Source organism: Microtus oregoni, unplaced genomic scaffold (genome assembly GCF_018167655.1).
Source record: "Microtus oregoni isolate MIOR12 unplaced genomic scaffold, Mior012 000015F_ref0000493, whole genome shotgun sequence".
Lineage (NCBI taxonomy): Eukaryota > Metazoa > Chordata > Mammalia > Rodentia > Cricetidae > Microtus > Microtus oregoni.
The window spans coordinates 30,753,437-30,774,369 of NW_024543074.1; the positions used below are offsets into that span (position 1 = coordinate 30,753,437).

At 47.2% G+C, this 20,933-nt stretch overlaps 1 protein-coding gene across 1 annotated transcript in view; it reads left to right on the top strand.

Moving 5' to 3' along the window:
• The first annotated feature begins 3,011 nt into the window (after nucleotides 1-3,011).
• The window catches only part of Glp2r (glucagon like peptide 2 receptor), a 57,235-nt gene continuing 39,313 nt past the window's right edge, over nucleotides 3,012-20,933 (top strand). The window contains exons 1-4 of the mRNA XM_041665838.1: nucleotides 3,012-3,092; nucleotides 9,342-9,429; nucleotides 11,365-11,469; nucleotides 15,139-15,260. Of these exons, the coding sequence (XP_041521772.1) occupies nucleotides 3,027-3,092; nucleotides 9,342-9,429; nucleotides 11,365-11,469; nucleotides 15,139-15,260 (381 nt within the window). The 5' untranslated portion in view covers nucleotides 3,012-3,026. The remainder of the gene's footprint in view (nucleotides 3,093-9,341; nucleotides 9,430-11,364; nucleotides 11,470-15,138; nucleotides 15,261-20,933) is intronic.

Consider the following 20,933-nt stretch of genomic DNA (forward strand, 5'->3'; position numbering starts at 1 on the left):
ACAGCTTGTTCACTATCCCCTGGGGAACCCGAGTTTATTCCAGCATACAGCATTTATGGAAGCATTGTGGCCCGAGATAATCTTCTGTCAAGTTCAGAGTGGGCCTTTCTGTCTTCCCTAGGATGAATATGTGCAGGGGATATTGGTCCATTTTCTAAGTTGGTGGAAAATATGCATAACAAAATTTTACTACCTTAACCATTAAGTGTAGAGTTCAATAGCAGTAAGCATGGTCACGTGGCTGTGTCCTGTTCACCTCCATCTCCAGAACTCCCCTCAGCAAAATCCAAAATCAAAGCTCTGCCGCTATTAAACAATTTCCCACTCCCTCTCCTCCCAGCTTCTGGCAGCCTCTGTTGTCTAGTTTCACAGACCACACCCACTCTCACAAACCTTTGTTTGCATACGGAAGCATTAGAAGTTAGGGGCTGCATACAAGAAATATGAAAACTTGGGGGAATTTCTGGGCCTGTTTCTTGTCCAGCCATAGGAAAGAGAAACTGCGGAGGACTGGTGTTTAGCTCAGGGACTTGGAGAAGCAAAACACAGGCAGTCTGCCTCAAGGTTTGCGTATGGGCAGAGTGGGGAGGGACGTGTGCTCAGCTGGCTGCAGAAAGTCACACCAACCAGGGGACTCAAAGCCCTTGGGCAGTCACTCATGTCTCCCTAGAATGGACCACTGCTGGAGTGATGTTGAAGATCCTGTGGGAGTGTAAGGCTAGGTCCCGCCCCCTTGGTGGCCGAGTCTAAAGGGCTGGGACGAGTGTGGAGTTTCCCAAGAAACTTGTCTTCTAGTTAGGTCTGAAGAATAAAACAAAAACTAAACCCAGTGTTTTTAGGACGGGGAAAGGAAAGGCAATTAGGAGCTCCAGGAAAAGTGGAAATTTACATAAGAAACTCAATAAGCCTGAAAGCAGGAAGGAAAGGAGAGCGGGAAGAGTCTGCGTGGCTTCGGAAGACTGCGGGCGGCCTCCTCATTACGTGTGGAGCAGCACCAGAGACGTCCAGATGTAAACGGGCAGCGGTGTTTGTGCTGTGTCCCTCCATCTGTTCTTCCCTGCTGGCCAGGCCTGAGCCCCTGTGTTCTGTGCTCTTGGTAACCCTAGAAACCAGGCAGTGCTCTCACAGACAGGTTTATCACATTTTGTCACCTATGGCATCCATCCCGATAGGTGGCAGGTGGGGAAGTTGTACTGAGCAGGCCAAGGCAAGTCCTTTCAGTGGGGAGGAAAAGGAGAAATGCTTTTGAGAAACATTCAAAGAAGCGAGATGGAATATTCGTACAAAGCACGCATTTTCTCCCCCACGATGCAACCTGGGATCTCCCCTTTGATGTGTGTAGAATAGCTTTATAGCCACATTACACACATACACACACACACACACACACCACACACACATACACACACATTCATACACACACAAATCACATACACACACACACCTTGCACACACACACACCACATGCACAACACACGCACGCACACCACACACACATGCATACACATACACACACATGCACGCACACACACCACATATACACCACACACGTACATATACATGCACACACACACACACACACACACACGCTTTCCTCCCTCCTTGCCACTTTATTCTGCTCTCTGTCGTCCCAAAGAGATGACCATGCTGATTCTGGAAATCACACCAACACGAAAGCCCACCTGGGAGTCCTTTTCAGACTGATCTTTTCCCTATTAAGGTTTGAATCTTGCCACACAAGGGTTTTAAGATTTTGGGGACTTTTATATAGTGGTATTCACCTGTTTTCCCCCGAATGTTCAGAATTCACTGCTTGTGATCAGCTAATGGAGATGCGCTATGGTTTGACTTAAATGTGAAAAAAGAAAGAGGTGGAGGAGGAAAGGAGGGAGGGAGGAGGGGGGCAGAAACCTGCTTTTCTTGACTCCTGCCATTCTGACATTTTGTCTGTCACCTTCCACTTGGGTCTACAATTGGAAAAGTTGGAGAGAATGCTGGGAACCATCTAGACAGAGGTAGGATGAGGGGGCCCAAGCAGAGCCTTAGAGACAGAGAAGCACCTGCTAGAGAATGGGAGCTTGCTCTGAAGCCAGAGAGATAAAGGGCAGCCCCTGACCTGGTAGCTGAGCTTGGGAGGTTTGCTAGAAAGGGGATGGAAGGTTCTGTAACTGACAACTGAAGATGGGGTGTTGGTTAGTAAGTGGTGGGTCATGAATTCCATAAGTATCCAGGTGGTCAGAGCATCATTGTGTTCAGAACACAACGGCCTGCTCAGAACACGTGGGCAATCGGGAGGCGCCAATCTCTGTGCTTTCTACCCATTGTTTTGCTATTGTGTAGATGTAACTCTCATCACTGAATGGGCTTTGGCTGCAGACCTTGGGTCTGGAGGTGTTGTCTCTGCGACAGGCAAACTGCCCTTGTTACCTTGACACAACCAGAGCTCTGAGGTGGCTCTGCCTTTGTGGCTAGCCCCAGAGCAGTTTAGAAAAGTTTGATGCCCTAGAAAGAAATTCTGCCATAAAAGACACCGACCTGGCATCCCAGCCCATCCTCTCCAGCTGTCCGAACCTCAGGCTGGTCGTATGTGTGGAGCAGAATCCTCAGGATGGAAAGCACGCCTTGCTTTTTCTTCTGGGCCTGCTGAGGAAGTCCCAGGCAGCATAGCCGTCTTGGGGTAGGTCTGGGAAAAATCTCCTAAGATTTTAGGAGGGGCAGGCGGGGGATGAGAAACTTGGAGATTCGGTAGATCGCTGTACAGCAGCTCAGACACTCAGCGGCCTGCAGAGGACTTGTGCAAACACTTCCTCTCTGGACAAGGAGGAATGCAGGAGGCCACCGCCTGTGGTACATCTTGGAGTGCTGGAGGGATGTGCTCGCACTTGTGAAAGGGCGCCAGGAAGATGAGGCCCCAACCAAGGCCGGCAGTGCCCAGTAGAAGCAGAAAGGGGTCCCTGCCCCAGGTACGGGCACAACCGGTGGGCAACCCTGTGGCCCAGAGGACTGATCCTTTCCCCTCTCACGGGATGTGTCTGCTCTGGGGCCCTAGGAGGTCCTTCCTCACCCTGCTTCTGCTGGCTTCCATCAAGCAAGTAAGAACAGATTTTTATTCCTTGTTCTTCTTAATATTATCAGTTGTGCATGTTTTCTGATTGTAGAAGCAATTGAGGTCCCTTGGAGGCAATTTGGGAAGAAGAAAACCATATTAAGAAATGCTACTCAGCCATAACCACAGCGTTCTGTTCACTGCTGTATTTTGGCTGGGCTTTTTTAAATCTCTTGTCTGTGCATTGTTTTACAGAGCTGAAATGATGAAGCACAGATTATTTGTGTCCCAGTCTTCCCTGTACGTCTTTCTAGAAGCATCTTCCATGTCACCTTTCATGGGTGGCTTCTTGTACCCCCTGTACACTCTTAGCCCCTTCCCTGGTTTGAATGGTCACGGGGAGTCACATTTCTGTGTCTTTTCTCTTTTCTTTTGTTCCTATTGCAAATATTTATATTTTTTCTTTATTGTAGTCTGTGGTCTGTAATATTAAAAGACATCGAATCCAAAGACTTACCTATGTCCGATACAAATCACAGTGATCCCACCAAGTGGAGCTCACCCTCACTCACATTTGGGGGCTACACACCCAACACTTCATTCACATCCACGTTAAAACAGCGAATACTCATGCTATATTTAGTTTGCTATCTATTTTTTTTTTAGTGGCAAAACACACAAACAGCAGGAACACACCAATAGTCAGTGGCACTGAGCTTGGTGTCGGGTGTCCCCATTTCTATGATCTCGTTCCGTCCTCTCAGCAGCCCTGCGAGGGAAAGTCTCCCCACTTTATAGAGGGGGAACCTGAGCCTGTGGAGGGCGAGGAACTGCTCCACACTCATCAGTACCGACCCACTGTAGGAGAGCTGAGGGCTTGCTGGATGTATTAGCATGTCCCTCACAGATGCCTCAGTAGCTTGCTTGATTCTTATCCAAGGAGATTAGCCCTTTCCTTCTCCTTCCCTTCCCAAGGTCTCATTTCTTCAGGGCTGTGGTTGGAAGGGACTCCAATGTCACTCATCCAAGAAAGAAAACTCCCTAGGGACTGGCTTCTTAGTCCCCGTTTGCAGCTACACAATGAAAACACCCTGCATCCAGGGCGGGCAGAGGTGCCCCCTTTCCCAGCCCTTCTGCTAGAGACTAGACAGGACTGGCTGCCTCCAAGTTTTCCCTCAGGCTGCCTCCATCCCTCATGATCTGCCAACTTGGGGACAATTGGTGGTCTTGGGGAATCTTGCTATGGTGACAAGGTCTTACGAGGGGACTATATCCCCAAGGAGCAGGTGACCTTGGGCTGCTGCTTCTTCTATGACTGGCAATGCCATTGTAGGGAGAGTTGGTGGAATGCCATCCTTGCTTGCAGTCTCTGGGCATCCCTACAAACACCCAATGTCTCCAGCGGTTTCATTCTGTTCATTCTCTATTCATATGTGCCCAGCTGTCCAGCACACACTAGTAAGGCTGCAGCTCTGATTCCTATGTGTGCAACTGTCCAGCACACACCAGCACAACCGCAGCTCTGATTCCTATGTGTGCAACTGTCCAGCACACACCGGCACGGCTGCAGCCCCGATTCCTATGTGTGCAACTGTCCAGCACACACCAGCACGGCTGCAGCCCCGATTCCTATGTGCCCAGCTGTCCAGCACACACCGACACGGCTGCAGCCCCGATTCCTATGTGCCCAGCTGTCCAGCACACACCAGCATGGCTGCAGCCCTGGCCATACCACTGGAAGACGCCTCCTTACACCTCATCCTGCAGAATGAGAAGAACATGACTAGTGGACCCATTAAATAGATGGGCGTGAAGCTCTAGGGAGTTACAAGACTGCCTTCCCTCACGTACACTCATGAGCTGGGGAGCCGTTGTGTCGACTTGGCGGGTTGTGGCCCTGCGCCCTGTCTTCTCTAGCACTCTGGGGAGCTGCTGACATATGACTCTGTGTATAACAGCAGCCTCTGCAGTGCTTCAGGCCGGCAACGTTGACCAAATTGTACCTTAGCCCTTTTACTCTGGTGTTTCCCTATCGAAAATGCCCTTGGGCAGAGGGTCTCCTGGCCTCTTGTCACTCAGACTGTGAGTGCACACACTGTGTGTGGTTCTGCCTGTTCTGCAGCATGTGGCTGGGGATCTGATGAATCTCCCCTTGATTATCCAAATTTAACCTCAGAGCCTTTAGATGTTTATACATTGCTAGGCTTTGTGTAGACATTCATGCAGTTCACTCATACATGAGTTCCCTGCCCGGAGATATAAATGACTGTGGCATGTGTGTGCTGGCAGGAAATCTTCATAAAATTCACTTAATGAGAAATTCTCAGAGCTACGTTAGCTTCTAAACGCTGCTGGTGAAATGGCGCTGGCTCACACCCACCCACCCCTCATTTTCATTATTAGGCATTAAAAACAAACTCTTAAAGGCTCTAGGAGAAGTGGATTTTAAACATCGCTGGTTGGTGTGTGAGAGGGAACAGGGCTTAAAAAATTAAATTGGCAGAGATAAACAGTTCAGTGGTACGCTATCAAAAACCTTTAAAAATGTGTGGGCTCTCTGCCCCAGGAACTGTGATTCACACGCAGCTCCCAAAGGCCTAGCTAGGAGGATTTTCATCCTATTAGCAGCGTCCTAAAGTAACTCCGAAAGTAGTTGTTGCTGTTGTCCTGTGCTGGGGGTTTAAAAGTTAAATTGTATCACATTCGTTCACTGAGTTATATGCAGCAATTAAAAGGGGCATTGAATAATAACAACAATAAAGCAGTTTTGGGTACAGCTTGAAATGGATGAACCTTTGAGGTGAAAAAATAAAGTTTGCAGAACAATATGGCTTCCTTTGTTGGTTACAGAAAAGGAAGTAAGATGAAACCTGTGTGGAGAGAAGCATCTGGGAGGGAAGGTGCTCTGTGGGGTGAAGGCTGTGCTTCTTCTCTCCCTATTTCTGGCTGCCTGGGCCTTTCCCTTTCTTTGTTCTGTGATGTACTCAGTTCTCTAACACAGAAAGAGATTTGTGTGAGCAGAGTCAATCAATGCTCTCCTTCTACGCACACCTTCTCCATCTCTTCCCAGCTGAGCTGGTCATGGATACAGGCTGTCTAGGTAGGGAGAGAGGATGAAGGTCAAGCTGGCCTCACCGTGCATCTCTTCTCCCCATTACGCTGGAAGCTCAGCTGGGTTTGGCTTTAGACATGCCTCCCGTCTTTCCGGTGTGTTTTAAATAAGTACCGGCAAAGACATCAGTTTGTCTAGCTCCCCTAGGCTGATCAAATTCAGTAGGTTTTATTTTGGTTTTGTTTGTTATTATTATTATTTTGTTTTTGTTTTTCGAGACAGGGTTTCTCTATGGCTTTGGAGCCTGTCCTGGAACTAGCTCTTGTCCAGGCTGGCCTTGAACTCACAGAGATCGGTGATTTTTAATCTCTAGTTCATTTCCCACTGTGTGTGATTTGCGTATGTGGTTGCATGTGGTTGTGTTTGGGTGCACACTCTCAGGCCAGAGGTTGTCGTCAGGTGTCCCCCTCAGTTGCTCTCCACCTTGTTTTTTGAGACAGGGTCTCACTGATTCAGCCAGGGTAGCTGGCCTGTAAGATGGGGTCCCCCGTCGTCTCCTCTGTAACTATAGGATTTCAGGCATGTACCCCCAGGCTTGGCTTTTAAAATGGGTATTGGGAATCCAAACTCAGGGCTTTTTGCTTGTGTGGCAAAGCACTTTGCCGACTCTTTTCTCTTTTGCTATCACCATTAGTCCTGGCAAAGAGCAAGGGAGCTAGGAGAATTTTAGTCCAGAGACTGAGCTCATCTTCTCCTCCTTAGGCAGGTCTGGGTAAGGAGCCACAGGGCACAAATAGCCCTTTAGGCAAGGGAGGGTCTTACTTTCATGATTTGGAGGATTATGAAAACTTGTTGATTAGTTATTAATTCATCTGCTGAAATTTTTGAAAGAAAAATATGAGTCATTTAATCTCCGATTAGGATGTTTATTCCATGAAATGGTATCTTAATAAACTTACTTGGTTTCTCTTGGGATCCAACTCAGAAAGGGCTATTATTTTTTTTTTTTTTATTTTTCGAGACAGGGTTTCTCCGTAGCTTTTGGTTCCTGTCCTGGAACTAGCTCTTGTAGACCAGGCTGGCCTCGAACTCACAGAGATCCGCCTGCCTCTGCCTCCCGAGTGCTGGGATTAAAGGCGTGCGCCACCACCGCCCGGCAGAAAGGGCTATTATTAATGGAGGTTCATTGGAAAATGAAGCTAGGAGGTAAGTCCAGCTGTTATATTCTCATGGTTCCTCCTTATTGACTAATGTCATGGTCCCCAGACTGTGTGTCAAGGTGCCCAGGACACCTTTGGTGAATTCAGTGGGTGAATTCTATGGGAAATCTTAATTTTTGGAGGAAATAGTGATTGCATCACTGTCCAGATACCATGCCAACTCTTAGCTCAAGATGTTCATATCTTCTTCTGCTTTTGTCATGCTAGAGACAGAACCCAGGCTTTGCACATGTCAAGCCAGCATAGGGATGAGCTACATCCCAAGACCTGAATCCAATTAATTGACATAGTCTCATGTAACCCAGGCTGGCCTTAAACTTACAGTGTAGCTAAGGTTGGACTTGAACTCTTGGTCCTCCTACCCCCACCCCAGTGGCTGTGCTCCATAACACCATGTCTGCTTGACTTTACTATTAGACCATGAGAGATATGGTCTGCAGGTACTGTGCATAAACAAAAAAAGCAAGTACCAAACAGAGCAAAACCAGCCTGGAACAGGAAATGGAGGTGGTGATGTCTAATCCCATCCCAAAGTTTGAGAAATTGTGCAATGTCCGATAGGTTCAAAGTTGTTAAAATATAAATATTTACAAACTGTTTGGACTTATTTACTTAATAAACAGGGCCTAAGTTTCTCTTCCCCCACCTTATTTTGGTCTGGGAATGCCTTGGAAAATTACTGAGATAGCTAGGGGTGCCACAAACTGAAAAATTTTGGAAACCTATGGGCCAACGATGTCACCACACAAGCCCTTTTCCAAAATGTGTGTGTGGGCATGTGTGTGTGTGCATGTGTTATGTGTGTATGTGTGTGTGTGTGTGTGTGTGTGTGTGTGTGTGTATGTCCAGAACCAATGCCACCAAGGAGACTCTCGCCTGAGGCCTTTGGATATTTTTCTTTCTAATGTTGACTGTCCTGTCCTTAGAACCTCGGAGACGCAGCTTACATTTGAGGGCTTTCCCGTAATGGAAGTTAGTCTACCGGCCTCTCTCTGTGAACCTAGACCTTCTTTCCATTTCACAAGGCCTTCCCCTGCTGTTCAGTGGTGGACTCTTGCTGAAGCCCACTTTGTGTGTCAGGCCTTGTGCCGAGGAGGAAAGAGGGATATGGGATAGGAAGATGAGCAGCGTGTCTCTAGCCAGTAAAAGGGGCTCATCCATCATGTGCTAGCGATATGGGAGGTGCAACTGTGAGGTACACAGGAGCCTCTAGAAAAATGGGCAATACTCCTCCTAAGTCATTCAAATTTAACTAAACATACACAATCAGCTGCTACCCCCAAAAGAGTGACCCCCATCTAGAACTAATGGGTGGTCTCTTTTGGCCACCTTAGTTGTTAAGTCTGATCTGCCCTTCCCTCCTCTGTTAGTGTGTCTTTCCCCTAGCACCTTGTTGCTCATGCTCACACATGTGAGTGCATTGTGCGTGTGTGTGTGTGTGTGTGTGTGTGTGTGTGTGTAATGTGTGTGCCCTTCTTAATCGCGCTGTTAGGCTCCTCTCAGCAAGATGCTTTTCTTCTGGAGATCTACATGGTTCAGGAGCGCTCAAGCATTTCTGTCCAAGTGTGGAAGTTCGGCCCTACTGTTACATTCCCTTGAAATGTCAACCTTGAAGATCTTGAAAAAAAAAATCATACTTTTGACAAAACAACTATAGTTATATTATGGAATAAAGGCAAAATTCAGAATTATTGTTAAGTAGAACATGAGATACCAAGGAAATTCTGTTTCTTGGCATGGACTATTTCAGAAGGTGATTTGAGGACCCGGGTGTGAGAACATAGGCCCAAAGCTAGACTCGCAGCTTCTTGGGATTGATCTTGTGGATTCTTTGTTGTTGTTGCTTTGGTTTTATTCATTTGTTTGGCTTTGCTTGTTTGTTTTCTTTCTAAGGTAGAATCTCACCATGTAGCTCAGGCTATTTGGCCTAGGACTCACAGTTCTCCTGCTTTAGACCACCAAGTGCAGAGATTTCAGGCATGCGCCACCGTGTCTGGCTGTGACCATGCTTCTGTGTGCTTAGGTTACAGGATCTCTCCTGGAGGAGACAACTCGGAAGTGGGCTCAGTATAAGGAGAAGTGTCTGAGAGACTTGCGCAAACAACCTTCTGGTAAGCACGTGCAATAGCTATCTGTGGCTGTGTAACAAGCTGCCCTCAAACTTAGTGGCTTAGAGCCATGAGAATCCTTTACTGTCTCTCCGGGTTCATGGGGTAAGGATTCAGGGCCTCCGGACATGGATTCTCTCTGCACTGTAATATCTGGGATGTAGCTGAGAGGTTCAAAGACTGGGGACTGAAATCACCAAAGGGATGTTCATGTTCGTATCAGGGGGTTGACACTGGTTCTTAGAGTAAAGTAGTGACTGGTAGCCAGGATGCTTTCACCCAGCCTCTCTGTTGAGGCGGGGCTTCCTCACACTGTATGGCTTTGCTTCTTAAGAGTTAGCCTGACCAGAAGCCATGTTCCCTCTGTGAATTGGCCTTGAAAGTCCTGTGTCATTCCTTCCATGTTCAATTGGATAGGACAATTAACCAGGCTCAGGGGAAGCAATACAGACTCACTTCTCATGGTAAGGTAGGATGGGCTGCATGCAGGCGAAGCTGCTCTGATTGAAGTGCTCTGCACAGTGCACGTACTATCTTGCCATCTGACACGAGTGACCCCTGTAGGCTGGCCTGGGAAGCTACTTAGGTACATGGAGGTTCCCCACCTCCTGGGGGTGTTAGCTGGTTCTGAACAATAACGGAATCCCCCTTTTCCAGTCTACACTATGTTTAGAGCATTCTAGCAAACGTGTCGTAGGTGAGTCAGTCCGTAGCCTTGCCTGTCCATATGTTGACACATTAGGTGAATCCATACATACTACACACACACACACACACACACACACACACCAAACCAAATCAATGAAAACAAAATCATAAAGTGCCGTGACTCACTGCTTCTGAACGTCATGGATGGATAACAGATAAAGGCTTCCCTTCCTCCTCTTGACATCTGTCAATCATTTCATTCAGCTGCCCAGTAGTGCTAGAAGCAACTCTATTTCCCCCAGAACATGACTCAAAGCCAGCACCCCTAGCCCTTTGTGAAGTCTCCCTTGGCTCAGGCTTGATGTCAACTACAAAATCCCCTTTTCATTTCAGGGGAATACTAGTTTTCAGATCAAAGTAGGGCAGGTCATCTTCATATAGAGCTGGACTGTGAGCAGAGTGGCTACGTAAGCAGAGCAAGTGTTGTTACCTGGCAACCAGGTTGGCAGTGACCTGCAGTAGCTCAGAGATGGGTTAACCGGGGTCATTATTAAACAGGGGTTTAATGCTAGGAACCTGCTTATTTATCTCAAGAAGCCCTTGGGTACCACACTAATAAAAAGGAGATGGGAGAAAGTGATGCTTGGCTTCTGAGAAGCCCAGGAACTGCTTCCATCGAATTCCAGGAGGTTTGTCCTGCTGTGTTCTAAGTTTGGACTTTCTAGTTACCAAGAACTGATACATAAACCATCTTCTAAATTTACAGTGATCCAAACTTCTCTAATAATTTATTGAACTAACATTCAAATGGAGAGCTATAAATACATAGAATAGTGCTAAATATGTGTGACCAAAAGCTGCACCTCCACAGACCCCCTTCGATCTATCATTTGTCTTCTATACTCAAATTAGTGAACCTTGCCAATTACTTAATTATGGAACACAAGTCGCTGACTGGACCCCCAAACATCTTACCCCTGACCCTGAGTTTCTGTGAGTTCAGTTAATACAGAACAAAGCAAAACCAGTATGCTCTGTACAGTGACTGGGGGTCAGGTTGGGTAGACAAAGGCAGTGTTGGGGGCTACATCCAGCATCCCTGTGTTTTCCAGTCCCACTCCTCATTCTTGGCTGCTCCAGAGAGAAGGATATCTGTGTTGGCCTCTACAAAGGTTACACCAGCTTCCCAAGATGGAAAAGTGGGCTCTAAGCTTCTGGATCTTTCTATCTCTCTCAGAAGAGCCTGTGGGAGAACACTAACATTTGCTCCTCCTTCTTTTCTCCCCACAGGCATCTTTTGCAATGGAACGTTCGATCGGTTTGTGTGCTGGCCTCATTCTTCTCCCGGAAATGTCTCTGTTCCCTGCCCTTCATTTCTACCTGGGTGGAGTGAAGGTAATGGGTCTCTTCCTAGCCATTTCTGACAGTTCCTTTGAAGGACAGATTGTCCTGGTAGAGCAGCCAGAGGGAAGTTAGAAAGAACTCTAACCAAGAGATTCTCCTAAGTCTTCATGCTTAAGGTATTCTTATATAATCGCAGTATTGTGTCTTATTTCCTTGCCTTTGCCCCTTCTAAGCACTGGAAAGTGAACCGAGGGTCTCACACATGCTAGACAAATATTCTATCCCTGTTCCCCCATAATTTGTAGGCTCCTGTCTGCTGTCCTTATACAGTACTTTGGGCTAATGTATAGATTAGAGTCTAGATTCAACTCCCCCAGAACCTGACAGTTGTGGGAAGAACGCAAGGGTCTCAACCTTGGTCATTTGGAGGAAAAGGACGCGAGAAAGACTGGGGAGCGCCTATCTGTACAACGTATGGCTTCTTGTACAGAGAAAAAAAAATAATCTACGGCTTTCTTTACATCAGCTTTGAAAGAAGTATCATTAAATTGGTGTTGTTAATGGGACTTGGATGGAGAATTTAAAACTTTCCAGACAGGAAAATAACAGCCTTGGGGAGAAAGGGAAAAGGTTAAAAAAAAATTTGGTGGTGGAATGGATATATCAGACAGGACAGAAATGGAGGGACAGAAAGAAGTGGGAAATAGATTAGGAGAAACAAAAGCAGGAGCCTCCTCTCTTGCCCATCAGGCATTGCCTCATGTTCACCTGGCCCTGTGTTAACTCCACGTCATCTGGTTGGTACCTGCTTCTCTTCCCTTTCCTCCCCCATGGTGCTGGGGTAGCTCAGCAGCCTTGCCTCGCTTAGCTGCTTCCTGGTGTCCTTACCACCCCAGTCTCAGCCCTCACCCTCTGCCACCACTCCCTGGAAAGCTTTAGAAAGTGGCAGCCCCTGTTTTGGCTCCCTATCTCAAGAACTGAGAATGACATTTGCGACCTTTGGCAACCTGGTCCTGCTGACCTCTCTGGCATCCTGGCCTGCTTTCTCTTCTTCCTCTCCAGTCAAGATGAATAGCTCCCAGGCTGGTCCATATGTACAGCTGCCGTTACCAGACACGCAGGTCCTTACCCACTGCCTCGGTTTCCATGGTTTCCAAAAGAAAGTAGGAAACAGAAGTTATAAAAAGGGAAATAGATTGATTTACAATTTGGCCCAGCTTGGGGTGGTAGGAAAGGTCTAATTTCCTCAACACCTACAGCTTGTTGGAAACCGTGAGATGACAGCCAGAAGATACGTCGATCTGACAGGTCAACCATCCTTTCTTGGAGGAGCGTGAGCCAGCTCCAGGTGGCCTCCACTATCTCTGTTCTCTGTTACAGAGGGCTTTTTATTCAATTCAGGCCAGATCAAAGGTTTCAGGGCCTTATGGGATGGTGGATGTGAGGTCCCTGCCTGTTCCAGCTCCGGCAGAGTTCTTTGTCTCTCAGCCCATTCCTTTGTGAGGTGCTTTCTTTCTGTGGAAGCAATTTCAAGTTGCCGGTCAAAACACACCAATTTTGCAACTGAAAAGAGGAATTAGACTCACATCCCAAAGGAGGGATGTGAGCATCCCTTTCTTTCCCACCAGGACTACAACCCATGTTTTCAGCATGGGATCACAGCTACACGGTCCTCACACCATGATAACTGCACTGTACCACCCCGTTATATCTCCATCCTACGATGGCTGCGTTGTCTGTACCCCATCATGGCTGCACTGTTCCTAGCCTATGCCTATGTTCTCTCTGCTGTTCAGGATGCCCCCTTAAAGCTCTGCCTGCAAGTCCAACTTCAGCTCTCACTTTGAATTTTCCATCCTTCTAGAGCATTCCTCCAGCTTCTCCCCTGAAGTCAATGGACCCCTGTCTTTCTGCGGCCTCTCTTGTACCAGCACAGTCTTTGTCTTAGTGTTTGTAACAGTTTATGACACTTTCATGTGTGTTCCCCAGCTCAACTTTGAACTGTGCCCTCCCAGGGGCATTATGATTGGCATGGCCAGCACAAGTTCCATGTGACATTATTGCCATTTTCCCATTTAACCAATATCAAGCAAGTACCCACTGTGTGCCGAACACCATTTTTAAATGTTTGGGGGTGTATTAGTGGCCAAACTAGAATAAAATCCCTCTCCTAGGGCTTGCACTGTAGTAAGAAGGGTAGACAATGGTCACAGGCATCCTCTGTTTGTGTGGATGTGACAAAGGGCTGGAGATGGAATGGGAGGACTGGGGCAGGGGCAATGGGTGGCTGAAGGATGATTCAATGGCAAGGTGATGCTTCAGTGAAGACTTATGAGTTGGAGCCCAAAGAGGGTCGTGTTCAGGAGAGAGCACACACCATACTGTGGTGTGCAGTTGGAGAGGAGCATACCTCTGAGAAGGGGAGAGGATAAACCCACACAGAACAAGGAGGAAGAGAAACAATAAGAGGTGAGGGCCGAGAGGTGAGGAGACCAGTTCCTACAAGCCTTTGTGGACGGCCACAGAAGGACTCTCATCCTTAGAAAGCCTTCGGGAGATTTTGAGCAGAAATACAGCAACTAGGCAATCCATAGCCGTGAGGACAATACCATCAGCAGAGTTAGCAATAAACCAGGGAAGAAAGAAGAGTTCTAACTAGGAAGGAAGGGGATGTAGAAGGTAGGGTCGGATCTAGGATCTGAGTGAAAGAGAATATGACTTGCTAATGGAGCGGACAGGGCTAAGAAGCTGCAAGGGAACAGAGATGATTCTAAGGTTCTGGGTTAGGGGATACCAGGATGGGCTTATCATCCTCTGGGGTGGGTAAATCTGTGGGTGGGGCAGCTTTGGAGATGGTGAAGAGCTTGGCTGGAGCATGTTGTCTGAGATGTCAGTTGGGCAGGAGGAAGTGCTTTCTGGATAGGGTGGGTACCGATTAATTAAGTACGAGCAATAGCTACTGTTAGTGTAAGAAGTATAGGGTTGGGATCGGAACGTTATGGAAATTTCCACGTCTCATTTGTGTGTCCTACTAGATCCTCCAGGTAGGAGGACCTTTCATGGGGCTTCTAGGGTAGATGTGGTCAAGTGACAACAGCCCTTAGTGTTGGCTGAGTGACTTACCCATCGTCTGCACACACCACACACACACACACACACACACACACACACACACACACCATCTCCCTTCACATCACAGAGGATAGGCAGCAGTATTGTACCCAGTTCCTGATGAAGACATCGGTAAGACTCAGAGAATGTAGAGCTGAATCCAGGACACTGCTCTGAGAGTGAGTGGACTTACCATGTGTCAGTCCTGAGCCTGCCTGCTTTGCACCCATGGCTTTCTCTTCCTCATTGCGCCACCTGTTGGACAGTAGGGGGAGATGCATAGGTGCTCAGGTCAGCATCTCCTAGTAGACTGTACCTTACAGGGTTATAGTATCTCTGAGTCACAGGGGCCTTCTAGCTTCGGAGACATGTGTAAACACTACGGACATTAGAGGATCATGGTTAGTTACAAAATCTAGACCCTTCCGTGTTTTTCTTCCCATCCCAAATAAACAGTGGGGATGCTAATGAGCCCCCAAATGGAAAACCGAAAATCCCTTTCCCCTGGTATTTTCCACAGCTTTTTAGCCAAGGGTGAGGACCTTCCAGTGAGCTCAGGGAATGGGCTGTGTGTTTTGACCTTTCCTCTAGAGCCTTGTTTACTTTCAGAGAGCCCAAGAAGGGCCTACAGACACTGCTTGGCTCAGGGGATTTGGCAGACGCGAGAGAACGCCACAACTATTTGGCAGGATGACTCAGAATGCTCAGGGAACTACAGCTTCAAACAAAAGGTGAGTTTACCGGTTTGCTGTGAAAGCACCTGGAACAGGAACTTGGTGCAGCCCAGGGGATGCCAGCTTTGGGGGACACACACACGGGACCTCCCACCAGCTCTTCTGCTCCAGATTCCACTGGGAAAGGGCTGCAATCACCCGACAGCAACTCCCATGGCAGCCACGGAATTTATTCCTCTGTGGGATGAAACATGAAATCCCAGGGGGACTCTTCTAGAAGCATCCCAGCTTCTGCACCTGCCGTGTCCTGTGTCTGGAACAACTTCCCCAAACAACCCAACATTCATGTTTCAGTTCAGTTGTCTCTTACCAAGCAAGATGGCCCATGGCCCCATTCAGAGCAGCTCAGTGGCCACTTCTACCTCACTCCTCATTGAATTCCCCGTTGCACCAATAATCGACCAGACGCAGTTACTGATTTTAAGGCTCTTGGAGTCGCATAGGGCATATAAACAGGGTGATTAGCCGCTGGGACAAAAGTATAGGATGCTCAGAGCCATAGCAAAGGGACACTGATGCAGTCTCGGGGCAAGGAAGGCTGCCCAGCTGAGACAGAGGGTGAGGAGGAACCGGCCATGGAAGGAGGAAGCGAGAACGTCCTTGATGAGAGAAAAGCACACACTCAGGGTCAAAGAGTGGGCGGACCTCCACTTCTGAGGAGAGATGGGGAAACCTAAGGAAAGTCACTCTTGCCGCATTGCCCTTGAGCTTGCTGGTCACTGCCTGGGATGCCTTCCTCGGCTCCCATGTGGCTGGCAGCCCCTCATCATCATTGTTCACCCCACGCCTTCTTAAGAGGTGACTGGGAGTGTTTCCGTGTGGAGAAGAAGAGGACACACAGGGGTCTGGAGACCTCTAGAGAGGCGAAAAGGCAGAGTCGGCCTGCACTGTGGAGAAGATTCGCGGTGTTGCAGACTGCAGTACAGAGGGTCAACACTTAGAACCAGCCTTGATGGGATCTCTGTGCAGATTTGAGAGTGGCTGGACCAGCCGGGCTGGAGACAGGAGAGGGAGATGAGCCAGGAGCCTTATCTTCTGTTCTGAGTTGGTAGAATTCTATGTTCCCTATCCAGTTTTACCGTGTGACAAGTCTCACCTCTTAAAGGGACTGAAGTGACACGTGAGGTTTATCTCAAGACAACCTGGCTTATGCCATATGCCGAAGTTATGCCAATTGCATACTTTGAATGAAGCCTAGAAATAGCTATTTCTTATCTTCTTTCTTGGTATTGTAAACTGAGAACAATCAAACTGTCACCATCATAGATACCACTCCCAAGCCCCAGGAAAATGGAGTGCAAGATACATAGTAGACACTTAATATAGGGAGACTTCATGAATTCTGAGTCAGTGGGTCTGTAGTCGGGTCTAGGTCTCAACACCGATGCTAGGCTTCCCCAGGTAACTCTTGTATGCGGTCAGATTCACTGGCAGATGTAAATCCTGCTTTGGTCTGCTTGGCAACATCCCCAAGTCAGTGAGTAGAGAGACAGGAAGCAGACCTTTCTCTCTCAAAACATGAACACAATAAGGGTGTATACTGGTGACCGCAGCCCCTGGAAGACTTAAACTGGACGGTCTTGAGTTCTGAAGCTGCTCTCACCAGGCTAGACAGCAAGACCCCATCTCAAAAACAATATTCTCCTGCAGAGGGGGGTGGGGTGGGGAAGAAGGGTACCACTTCCTTCCTTCTTCAAGTAATATTTCCAAGAATTCAAATACTTAAAAACAAAAAGCTTCTGGCCATGTTTACCTGTGTTTCACAGAGTGGGTTGAAATTATTCCCAAAAAAGGGCAGTGTTAGTAAACCTTTGCCCTTCAGAGTTTTGGCAAGCAAACTATGTTATGTTCCGCTAACAACATACTGGGGGCCCTTATGTATGTTAAGTGCATTTCTTGGCTCTGTGTGCAGTATCCATGCACAAGCACGAACGCTATGTTCAGAGTCCTCTTGTAGTATGGGGGTCGGTTCTTAGTTCACCTTGTTTTAAACTGTTTTCTTTACTCTTCCATAGAGTGCTTTCTGTTTGCAAAGACAGAATTTAATTGTTATATATGGATCATTTATAAATTCGCATAGGGCATAATCTTCAGCATTTTTATATTTATTTGTATGTGTGTGTTATGCACACCATGGCACAAATTTGTGTGGTGATCAGAGGACAACTTGCAGAAGTCAGTTCTTCACTTCTCTTGTGTGGGTTCCTGAGATAAGACTTGGAGGCAAGTGCCTTTACCTGGGAGGCCATCTTCCTGGCCCTAGGGTGCAACAGTCATATATAGTTCTGATGGTTAAGCCTAGTGGTCACTCAACTGGATTGTGATCTCTTAGGAGGTTAGTCGGGCAGACCGCTAAGATGTGCGTGAGGATGTCAGAACGGACTAACCAAAGGAGGAAGGCACCCCCTAAGTTCAGGCTCTGTCATCCCGTAGCTTGGGAGTCCAGCTAGGATAAAAGTGGGGATGAAGGGGAAGAGGGAAGAGCTAGCCAGTGTAGGATTTGCTCTCTTAGCTCTCCAGCTGTCATGATGTGAGCTGCCCAACCCCTCACATCCTCCCCACCAGGAGTCAAGATAAGCCCTTTCTCCTTCCAAGTGTTTATCATAAACATTGTCACAACAACAAAACTCTGACACAAGAATGTTTTATTGTAGCAATACATTTACATTATTAATATAATTTAACACTTGAAAAGCTGATTGTAACCTTCCGGCATTTTACCTTGAAATATTCAATCATATACAATTGTTAAAAAATAATAAAATATCTATTACCTAGATTCTGATGTATTCACATTTGGTTGTAACTACTCTCACTATCTTTATGAAATGCTGGAAAATGCCTCTCAGACACCATGAGCTTTTGCCCTTAACTATTCATCAGATACCACCTCATATTAAGGGACTTATTTCACACAGATATGCTGCTGTGATTCCAACCATGTAAAATTAACCAACAACATTGACAGGAACTCCGGGGACAGCCTGGAGTATGTAGCAGAAAAACAAAGACCCTGTCTTTTTTTTTTTCTTTTGATACTTCTTTTTTTTTTCCGTTTATTTATTTGTTAAAGATTTCTCTCTTCCCCGCCACCGCCTCCCATTTCCCTCCCCCTCGGCCAATTAAGTACCCCCCCCCCAGCCCGAAGAGCAATCAGGGTTCCCTGCCCTGTGGGAAGTCCAAGGAACCCCCACCTCCATCCAGGTCTAGTAAGGTGAGCATCCAAACTGCCTAGGCTCCCACAAAGCCAGTATGTGCAGTAGGATCAAAAACCCACTGCCATTGTTCTTGAGTTCTCAGTAGTCCTCATTGTCCGCTATGTTCAGCGAGTCCGGTTTTATCCCAGGTTTTTTCAGCCCCAGGGCAACTGGCCTTGGTGAGTTCCCAATAGAACATCCCCATTGTCTCAGTGTGTGGGTGCGGTCCTCAGTTTCATGCTCGTACTCTCTCTCCTTCTGCTCCTGATTTGGACCTTGAGATTTCTGTCCAGTGCTCCAAATTGGGTCAAAGACCCTGTCTTAAACAAAGGGAAAGGCAGCACCCAACCTTGTCTTCTGACCTTCACGCTCATGCCAGGGATTCTCCCATCTCCTATCTCCCTGTAGGGTGCTGGGATTACCAATGCCTGCATTGCTCCTCCAGCTTCTGTGGGGATCTGGGGATTTGAACCATTACAAGTGGCATTTTATAAGCATGCAAATGACTGAAGAGTTGCCTTTTGGTACCAAGTGTGAGCCGAAGAGCAGGTGTTTTAGACCCTTCAGGAAATAGCTGGAACATGGTAGTGACCTAAATGACACTCTGTAGCATGTGCTATTGGTGCCCTGCCCGTATCATTGTAGCACGGAAACCCTAACTTCTCACCACCTCCCCGTCTTTGCTGGGTTTCTGGTAAAATACAGGGCAGAATCACCAGGGACCCCATGTTCTCAGGGGTGGCCCTTAGTGGATGACTACACAATAGCCTGACCCTCTGGTCTTGATGCGCTACTCTGAGGCCTCCAGAGTAACCCTGGGGAGCTGTCCCGTTGTGGCAACTGGCTCGATGCTGCACCCTCCATGTGTCCTAGCTGATTCCTCATCCCCCACCCGGTGGATTGCTTTTACTTTCCCAAAAGACTGAATGCATTCTGATCCTTGTCTCAGGACCTGTGTTTTAGAGACACACCGAAAATGAGCGGTTGCCTGAGGCACTCCTGCAAGTATCAAACACATGCCTCCATTTTAAGAAATAATCCAGGGATAAGTAATTCTGCTATTTGGTAAAATTGTCAGTTTAATATCCCCACTAACACGAGTGATGTTAAGATGATCCGGTAAAGTCTCCACGTGCTGCCAGAGACTTCAGGGTTGAGAAAGGTAGAGCTCTTTGTAGAAACCCATGTAGGAAAGCAGGTGAATGGGAACAAGGGATTAGTGAGCAATGTGACTGCGGGCTGAGGACAGGAGTCAGTAGGGAAAGTCCAGGCTTGAGGACCCGAGTTCAGATTCCCAGCAGCACATAAAAGGATAAGTTTGAGCCAGGCATGGTGGTGCACACCTTTAACCTCATCACTGTGGAGGCAGAGGTAGGTGATCTCTATAAGTTCAAGCCCATGTGGTCTATATAGTAAGTTCCCAGGCCAGCCAGTGAAACTCCATCTTTAAAAAAATGAGTTTGAGGATATACATCTATAATGGCAGTACTGAGGGGGCAAAGACAGGGTATTTCATTGTTGCTGTTTGTTTGGTTTTTGCTTTGCTATTGACTTATTCATCAGCCAGCCTAGCCAATTGGATAGCTGTAGCCTCTGTGAGAGATCAACCTTCAACCTTGCTTCAGAAAGTCAGTCAGAGAGTGTTTGAGGAAGATGTTCAACATCAGCATCAGGCCTCCACAGGTGCTGGGGAGTGCACTTTAGTTCACATAGCACACACACGTGTGCGCACACACACACACACATATGCACATACACAGAATAAAATAAGAATAGTAATAACAATAATAATAGTGATGCAATTAAGGTCCCAAGTGCTGTAATAAATCAAGAGAGGCATTTACAGAAGACTTTAAAGAAATTGTGTGTATATTTGTGGGTCTGTATGCACATGAGTTCAGGTGCCCATGGAAGCTGGAGTCATCAGATCTCCCTTGCCCCAGAGCCGGAGTTACAGGTGGTTCTGAGCCACCTGATGTGGGTGCTGGGAATTGAACTCAGATTCTGTAGCAAGAGCAATCTGCTCTCTTAACCACTGAGCCATCTTTCCAGCCCCAAGGACTTCTTGTAAGGAGTCAGTCTTAGAAGGGAAATCACAAGAGCATCTGGAGGCCTCACAGGTCCATAGAAAATAATTCTGGATAAAGATGTAATTGGGGTTATTTTTAAAGCTCAAAAGATTTGCATCTAGATTACCACTGTAAGAAAGAATAAAGGAAAACCCTTAACATAGAAAGGAAAACATCTCATGTGAATATTTTGATGCACACAAAGGAATAAAGATCACTAGAAAAAGCAAAAGACAATTTCCTTATCATATTTCAAAAGAGAGACTACTAGTTAAAGCAAAAGCAATAGGGATGCATCAGTAGCCTATGGGATGCGTTGTAGTAAATGGATGGATGGCAGTGACAGCAAAATGGTCAGGATGGAGGATGAGTCATTATACAATGCCAAAGTTTTTAAATTATGC